The sequence below is a fragment of the Lolium rigidum genome, chromosome 6 (genome assembly GCF_022539505.1).
Source record: "Lolium rigidum isolate FL_2022 chromosome 6, APGP_CSIRO_Lrig_0.1, whole genome shotgun sequence".
Taxonomy (NCBI): Eukaryota; Viridiplantae; Streptophyta; class Magnoliopsida; order Poales; family Poaceae; genus Lolium; species Lolium rigidum.
The window spans coordinates 35,301,239-35,310,435 of NC_061513.1; the positions used below are offsets into that span (position 1 = coordinate 35,301,239).

At 46.3% G+C, this 9,197-nt stretch overlaps 1 protein-coding gene across 1 annotated transcript; it reads right to left on the bottom strand.

Annotated features, from left to right (window-relative positions):
* Positions 1-201: 201 nt before the first annotated feature.
* Positions 202-1,560, bottom strand: LOC124662448. Its single transcript, XM_047200286.1, has one exon. It carries the CDS (start codon positions 1,558-1,560, stop codon positions 202-204), a length of 1,359 nt encoding a protein of 452 aa, XP_047056242.1.
* Between the last annotated feature and the right edge of the window lie 7,637 nt (positions 1,561-9,197).

Here is a 9,197-nt window from a genome sequence, read left to right on the forward strand (position 1 = left end):
ATGACAAACATTCACTAATGTTGTTAACTAGCATCGTCAAATGGCCCAAGGAATCAATACAGAACTGAAACAATCTGAAGCCGAGCATTTTGTAATGCCGCTTAACTACTACTAATATTGTTTAAATGGCCCAAGAAATCAATCATTTACCTAACACCGTTCTGCTATACAGTAGTGAGACACACGATGTACATTGCAAAACTATGTAACCTCAAGAAGGGCACTGTACAGATCATTGAAAGGCAAAGAGACGAACCTTGCAGGACCATCCTTGAGTACAGGGAAAATGGGAGGCCAGCTCATCATAAAGGGAAAGATATTACCAAGATACTCATCCTCTTCTGTCACCTCAAACACTTTGCGCAGCGTTCTGCACTTTACATCCAAGTAGTATGCGCATCGACCAATCTCCAAAAACAGAAACTCACCAGTATAGTCCCCCATATGGTTTATCTTGAGCAGAGCAGTAGGCTCATCCTCAAGCAAATGAGCGCACATTTCACGCAGGCAAATGGTATCCACCATCAACCACTTGCCCCCCTTGTGGAGCCAGATGCGAAGTTGAAGCTCCCTGGTATGGATGAGGTACACAGCAGAAGCATCATCAGCCCGCGAGAACTTGGTGGTGCCTGCTGCACGAAAATCCACCCCTTCTGGGAGCTGAATCGTGGTGAAGCTTGAGGCCGTCAAATCCAAGACAAGAATTTCACTACAGCCGTTTGGCATGTAGATTTTGTCGTCAACGAGAATGGTGTTTGGGGTATAGAGTGCATAAATGAAGTTGTCAGCAGCCAAGGTAAGATGCATGCGCCAAGCATCATCACCATTTTGCAGCATATATACATGAATCGTAGATTCCCTTTCATCCCTGGTAGACTCCACCATGACATAAACATGGCCTTCTTCTTTGGAGAAGAGTTGTCTGTAACTGCAGAAATTGCCATCCCTGATTGGGAGGTTTAATGCTGGAATGACGGCCATACCTCTCTCGGAGCACAACGGGCTGTGCACTACATACATAATCTCGCTTCGGAATTCCTTGCGCTTGTAAAAATGAGATGCGAACAAGCAGGTGACGACTCTGCCGTTCCAGCAGCCCACCATGTCGGTCCGTGCGTCATTGTAGAAGTCCAAACTGAAGCTCGCGCGGCGTACGACGGCGGCGAGCTCCGGTGGCGAGGGCTGAGGCAGCATCGGGAAGAAGCGCGCGGTGCCGTCCCAGTACTCCGTCTGCTCCAGGTAGAAGCCGAGGAGCCTGGGCGGATGGAGCTTGCGGAACCGGCGCAGGAAGGCGCGGCCGGAGGCGAGCCCGAGCCAGCGCCTGCAGACGGCGGCGGCGCGGACGAGGCTGGTGGGGAACCCGACGCGGACGATGATCTCTGCGAGGAGGTCGTCGTCGTCGAGCACCTTGGACACGCACGCCGGAAGCGGCTGCGTCTCGCCCACCATTTCTCCCGGCGGCGGCTGGGACTCGCCCACCATCTCGCCAGGCGGCAGCGGGTTCTCGCTCGCCACTTCGGCCGGCGGGGGTGGGGGCGGGGGCTGAGTCTCTCCTTCCATTTTGGGTAGGTTACCGTGGGTTTGAGCGTCAAGCCTTAACCGTTAAGGTACAAAGGGGATCGAGAATTGGAGATTGACGCAGGTTAGGGTCCAAAGAGGGGATATTTTGTTTTACCTTATAGGTGCAAATGCACCATTATGAATAATGTATTTAAAAAATTCTAAATGTTAAAAAAATGTGGAAAAAATTCTAGGTGTACATCTTGATATGCTATGTTTACACACAAATATTTATGAGAAAAGGACAATTTTTATGGGCTGTGCAAAAAAGACAGAACAACATCTCGTAAAAGGCTATTTTGCGGAACCTAAAATTATCTTTTTTTACACAAGTCACAAAAAACATCATTTTCACGAAATTAGTGTGCGGGCATATAATATCTGGATTTATTTTTCAGATTTTTTGATATTTTGAAATATGTTTTTTAAACAATTGGTGCATCTACTATAGGAAAATTCATCACTGTCGTGCGTTGCACCTTTGCCGTGCGTTGCTTCACGGCAAAGAAGGCAACCACGGCAAAACAAATTAGAGCACACGGCAAAGAAGTATTGCGCGGCAAATGCCCAGAGACAACGCACAGCAAAGAAAAATGACACGGCAAAGACTACAAATAACACACGGCAAAGAAATACTCACGGCAAAGCCCAGAAAAGGCCCACGGCAAAGAAAATACACAGCATACCATCAGGCAGGGCCCACCTCTATGGCGCAGTTGACGGAGCCGTGGTGACGGCAGGGCTTTGCCGTGTGCCTTACTGTCAAGCACGGCAAAGATTTGAACCCCCAAATTCTATTTCACCACGAAAATTTCCCGCCATTTGATTTTATAACCCGCGAAAAATGGCCTACCAGAATTATTCAACGCGGGAAGCTTCTTTGTCGTGCAAAGGTGCACGGAAAAGGCTTCTTTGCCGTGTAACCGTGCACGGCAAAGGCTTCTTTGTCATGCAATCATGCACGGCAAAGAGCTATTTTTACCCTTTCTTTCCCTCAGTTTTCTTTTAGCACACATTTTATATGTTTAGGTCATAGGTAAATTACACCTTCCACGACACTTACTAGGCGGACGCACCCGGGTGTTCAACATTGGATACAACGACACTCCACCACACTAGTGTACACACTATGTGGGCATTCCATCCTCCAACGGTAGATTTTCGGACAAACCCTAATTCGGCTGACCAGGTTGTCTACATTATTGACTGGGCACCGGCGTCGCCTCCCCGGTGGACTTATGCCTCCATTTGAGCTTGGCTGGGTCATAGGGGCATATGTTGGCAAGGACCGCCCCATATGTTCTCGGGATTAGCCCCTCCCGGGAGTTCCTCACATACGTCCCGAACATGGCTAAGTGTTGTCCGCGCATGTGCGTGTAGCCGGAAGCACCCGGGAACATTGGATACAACAACACTCCACCACACTAGTGTACACAAACAATGTGGACAAACACAAGTTTAGGGTTAGGGTTTAGGATTAGGGTTACGGTTTAGGGTTAGGCTTACGGTTAGGGTTAGGGTCAAACCGGGGAGACATATGTTGCACCATTTGGTGAATTATACCTTCCACGGCACTTACTAGGCCCACATGCAAGATTTGTTGGGATTTCGGGGCTCCGGCGGTCATTCTTCAGCTAAAACACCCCATACGCTCTTAGTGTTAGTGCCTCCCGGGAGTTCCTCTCATACGTCCAGAACATGGCTAAGTGCCATCAGCGCATGTGCGTGTAGTCGGCCGCACTCGGGAGTTCAACATTGGATACAGCAACACTCCACCACAATAGTGTACACACCATGTGGGCATTCCCACCCTCCGAAGGTAGATTTTTGGAGAGAACCTGATTCGGCTGACCATGTTGTCTACATTATTGACCGGGCACCGGCGTCGCCTCCCTGGTAGACTTATGCCTCCATTTGAGCTTGGCTAGGTCATAGGGGCATGTGGTGACAAGGACCACCCCATATGCTCTCGGGATTAGCCCCTCTCAGGAGTTCCTCGCATACGTCCCAAAAATGGCTAAGTGTCGTCAGCGCATGTGCGTGTAGCCGGACGCACCCGGTGGATCAACATTGGATATAAGAACACTCCACCACACTAGTGTACACACACCATGTGGACACACACAAGTTTAGAGTTAGGGTTTAGGGTTAGGGGTTAGGGTTACTGTTACGGTTTAGGGTTAGGCTTACGGTTACGGTTAGGGTCACACCGGTTGACATGTGTTGCACAATTTGGTGAATTATACCTTCCACGACGCTTACTAGGCCCACATGCAAGATTTATTGGTATTTTGGTGCTCCGGCGGTCATTCTCCAGCTAAAACACCCCATAGGCCCTTAGGGTTAGCGCATCCTGGGAGTTCCTCTCATACGTCCAGAACATGGCTAAGTGTCGTCAGCGCATGTGCGTGTAGCCGGACGCACCCGGAGGTTCAACATTGGATACAACAACACTCCACCACACTAGTGTACACACCATGTGGGCATCCCACCCTCCAAAGGTAGATTTTCGGAGAAACCCTGATTCTGTTGATCACGCAGTCTACATCATTGATTGGGCACCGGCGTCGCCTCCCCGGTGGACTTATGCCTCCATTTGAGCTTTGCTAGGTCATAGGGGCAAGTGGTGACAAGGAACACCCCATATGCTCTCAGGGTTAGCCCCTCCCGGGAGTTCCTCACATACGAACATGGCTAAGTGTCGTCAGCGCATGTGCGTGTAGTCGGACGCACCCGGGGGTTCAACATTGGATACAACAACACTCCACCACACTAGTGTACACACACCATGTGGACACACACAAGTTTTGGGTTAGGGTTACTATTTAGGGTTAGGCTTACAGTTAGGGTTAGGCTTAGGCTTAGGGTCACACCGGGGAGACATGTGAAAGTGCATGGAGCCCCCATGTGTGGTTTTGGTAATTAATGACAATCCCTATGGACTAATGTTTGCATTGAGTTATATTTGTAGGAGTTGTCCATAGGCAATGCTTGAACCATATGTTGGCTTCAAGGTTGCAAGAAGAAGAAATTGATGAAGGATATCAAGTGTCAAGTATGTCTTGAAGATGAAGTGAGCCCTTAAGTTACTTCAAGACATCAACATGATGAAGAATGAAGAAATGAAGTGCAAGTTCAAGATGAGGCATCTCGAAGAGATCCTTTGCTTGAGTCTTGCCATGCAAATGAAGAAGATCAAGTGTCAAGTATGTCTTGAAGATGAAGATGAAGTGAGCTCTCAAGGTTAACTTCAAGACATCAACGAAATGAAGTGCAAGTTCAAGATGAGCCATCTCAAAAAGATCCTTTGCTTGAGTCTTGCCATCCATATGATGATCATGGATATGTGAAGATGCGCCGAAGAAGAAGCTCTCCCATGTTGGATTATGGGGGAGCAATCCATATGGTGATCATGGATATGTGAAGATGCACCGAAGAAGAAGCTCCCCCATGGTGGATTATGGGGGAGCAATCCACAAGACTTCGTCAAGAAAGCACAATCAAGAAAGGCGTTCCATCTTGTTGAGGTCAAGATCGTCATCATCGAGCTCAAGTGGAATGCGCAAGTATAAGGTTTGCTCTTGATAGGGTTTCTTTCTCACCGGTCTCATAGTGTAGTTGGAGACCGGTTTATAGTTTAGTTGTCGTACTATCAAGAGGGCTCTCGAGTGAGTAACTCGATCGTATCCTTCGGAGAGCTCAAACCTTTGCATCCTTGCATCATCTCTCTTGGTTGTTATTTGGATCTTATCCATGGGATTTTTTAGAGCTTGTGCTTATTCTCATGACAAGCTCTAGTTCATCGAAAACGGATTTCGCATAGATCACTTGTTGCATTTTCGAGTTTGGTGATTTTCTCGGTTTCTCATGTTGAGGTGTTGCACCTCTAAAAATAATAGAAAATCACCCCCAATAGTTTCCATATTTTATTGGGTAAGCTCTTGTCATCCTCTTTCCAACAAAATTGGTTTCACTCTAATCGGAGCTACCAATCTTAAGTTTTGGTTTTTACAAGGTAGCAGGTTTATATCACTACAAGAAAAGTTGCCATGGCCAACGAAGTTGAAGTCGCGCCGTGGTTGCTGGTGTACCATGGCCGATGATTTTGGGTCTGTCCGTTGTGCATGTCAAAACGTTTTTTTTTCTCGTTTTTGAGGCCACCTAGCCCGACGAAAACGGCCAAAACGTTGCGTATGGTGGCCCGGGACGTGGTGCATCTCGAATTCTCGGGTTTGCCGGCCGAGTCAACGCAAATCCGCACCGCCGAGGGATGTAGGGCCCAGATGGCAGCCTCTCTGGCATTGTTTTTTTCTCGATCGCGCCATCTCGTTCAACGCTCTCCGATCGATCCGTTTACGATGCAAGATCATGGGTCCCGCATGTCATCCTCTATGAACAAAAATTCTTTCTATTCTTGGATTTTTTTTGACCCCCTGATTTCTGGCTACTTCCTTTTTCTTTTGATCCCTTGCCGCCTTGGAAACGTTGACACCGCTGCTGCTAATTGGGACCCGCATGTCATCCTCTATGAGCAATCAACTTTCTTTTCTTGGAGTTTTTTTGGCACCTCAAATTTGGTCACTTGCCTTTTTCTTTCGATCCCCTGCCGCCTCTCAAACGGTGATACCGCTGCTGCTAAATGGGACCCGCATGTCATCCTCTATGTACTATAAAACTTTCTTTTCTTGGATTTTTTTGTCACCTCATATTTGGTCACTTACCTTTTTCTTTCGATCCCCTGCCGCCTCTCAAACGGTGAGACCGCTGCTGCTAAATGGGACCCACATGTCATCCTCTATGTACTATAAAACTTTCTTTTCTAGGATTTTTTTGAACCTCATATTTGGTCACTTGCCTTTTTCTTTCGATCCCGTGCAGCCTCTCAAACGGTGATACCGCTCTGCTAAATGGGACCCGCATGTCATCCTCTATGTACAATCAAGTTTCTTTTCTTGAATTATTTTTGGCTCCTGATATTTGGTCACTTGCATTTTTCTTTCGATCTCATGCCACGTTGAGGACCCTCGCAGCTCATGGGGCCCGCATGTCATCCTCTATGTACTATAAAACTTTCTTTTCTTGGATTCTTTTTGGCACCTCATATTTGGTCACTTGCCTTTTTCTTTCGATCCCCTGCCGCTTCTCAAACGGTGATACCGCTGCTGCTAATTGGGAACCGCATGTCATCCTCTATGTACAATCAAGTTTCTTTTCTTGAATTATTTTTGGCTCTCGATATTTGGTCACTTGCATTTTTCTTTCGACCTCATGCCACGTTGAGGACCCCTGCAGGCTCATGGGACCCGCATGTCATCCTCTATGTACTATAAAACTTTCTTTTCTTGGATTCTTTTTGGCACCTCATATTTGGTCACTTGCCTTTTTCTTTCGATCCCCTGCCGCTTCTCAAACGATGATACCGCTCGTTGCTAAATGGGACCCGCATGTCATCCTCTATGTACACTCAAGTTTCTTTTCTTGAATTATTTTTGGCTCCCGATATTTGGTCACTTGCCTTTTTCTTTCGATCTCATGCCACGTTTGAAACGTTGAGGAACCTGCCGGCTCATGGGACCCGCATGTCATCCTCTATGTGCTATAAAAGTTTATTTTCTTGGGTTTTTTTTCACCCTCCGATTTTGGGCTATTTCCTTTTCCTTTTGATCCCCCGCCGCCTTGGAAACGTTGAGTAAGTCTGCTGACTCATGGGACCCGCATGTCATCCTCTATGTACAATCAACTTTCTTTTCTTTTGATCTCAAGCCGCATTTGAAACGTTGAGACCGCCGCCGCTAATTGGGACCCGCATGTCATCCTCTATGTACAATAAAGTTTCTTTTCTTGGATTATCGTTGGCTCCTGATATTTTGCCACTTGCCTTTTTCTTTCGATCTCATGCCGCCTTTGAAATGTTGAGTAAGCTGCTGGCTCATGGGTCCCGCATGTCATCCTCTACGAATAATTAAAGTTTCCTTTCTTGGAGTTATTTTTGACCCCTAATTTCTGGCTATTTGCCTTTTTCTTTTGATCTCCTGCCCCCTTTGAAACGATGAGGACGTCGTTGGCAGGTCGGTCCCACATGTCATCCTCTATGAACAATAAAAGTTTCCTTTGATGGATTTATTTTGAACCCCTAATTTATTTCCGGATATTTCCTTTTTTTCCTTTGATCCCCGCCGCCTTGGAATCGTTGAGGATGCCGCTCGCCTCATGGGTCCCGCATATCATCCTCTCGTAACGGTAAATGTTTCTTTTATTGGATTTTGTTTACCAAATGATTTTTGGTTTATATTTTATTTCGATCTCCTGCCGCCTTTAAAACATTGAGGACGCTGCTGGCTCACGGGTCCCACATGTCAGCCTCTATGAACAATAAACGCTGAGGATGCTGCTGCCTCATGGGTCCCGCATGTCATCCTCTTTGAACAAAATGTTTCTTTTCTTGGATTTTTTACCAACATATTTTTGGTTTATTTTTTCTTTCCATCCCCTGCCGCCTTTAAAACGTTGACGACGATGCTGGCTCATGGGTCCCCGATGTCAATCTCCCCGTACAAGAAACATGTGATATCTTGATTATTTTGCAGACAATAAACAGTGTATTGCGCTCTGAGCTATTTCAAATGGATAAATTAAATCTTTATTTTTACATAAACAAACTTATATGTTGAATCTCCTTGTTTTTTTGTTTTTGCGAAGCATAGGACTTTCCTGTTTTTTTAGAAAATTCCGAACATTCCTGTTTTGGAGTGGGCTGAAATTGTTCGAGTCAAAAGGCCAAGCAGGATAGTTCGAAGGCCCAGATGTCCAGATGCAGCCCAATTGAAATCTTTCTTCTTCGATTTTTTTCACCCCTGATTTCTGGCTACTTCATTTTTCTTTTGGTCCTGTGCCGCCTTGGAAACGTTGAGACCGCTGCTGCAAAATGGGACCCGCATGTCATCCTCTATTTACAATAAAATTTCTTTTCTTGGATTATTTTTGGCTCCTGATATTTGGTCACTTGCCTTTTTCTTTCGATCCCGTGCAGCCTCTCAAACGGTGATACCGCTGCTGCTAAATGGGACCCGCATGTCATCCTCTATGTACACTCAAGTTTCTTTTCTTGGATTATTTTTGGCTCCTGATATTTGGTCACTTGCCTTTTTCTTTCGATCCCGTGCAGCCTCTCAAACGGTGATACCGCTGCTGCTAAATGGGACCAGCATATCATCCTCTATGTACAATCAAGTTTCTTTTCTTGAATTATTTTTGGCTCTCGATATTTGGTCACTTGCATTTTTCTTTCGATCTCATGCCACGTTGAGGACCGCCGCAGGCTCATGGGACCCGCATGTCATCCTCTATGTACTATAAAACTTTCTTTTCTTGGATTGTTTTTGGCACCTCATATTTGGTCACTTGCCTTTTTCTTTCGATCCCTGCCGCTTCTCAAACGGTGATACCGCTGCTGCTAATTGGGAACCGCATGTAATCCTCTATGTACAATCAAGTTTCTTTTCTTGAATTATTTTTGGCTCCTGATATTTGGTCACTTGCATTTTTCTTTCGACCTCATGCCACGTTGAGGACCCTGCAGGCTCATGGGACCCGCATGTCATCCTCTATGTACTGTAAAACTTTCTTTTCTTGGATTC

Excerpts from the sequence above, each read along its gene's own strand:
- LOC124662448 (XM_047200286.1), bottom strand. The coding sequence starts at position 1,560 with ATGGAAGGAGAGACTCAGCCCCCGCCCCCACCCCCGCCGGCCGAAGTG.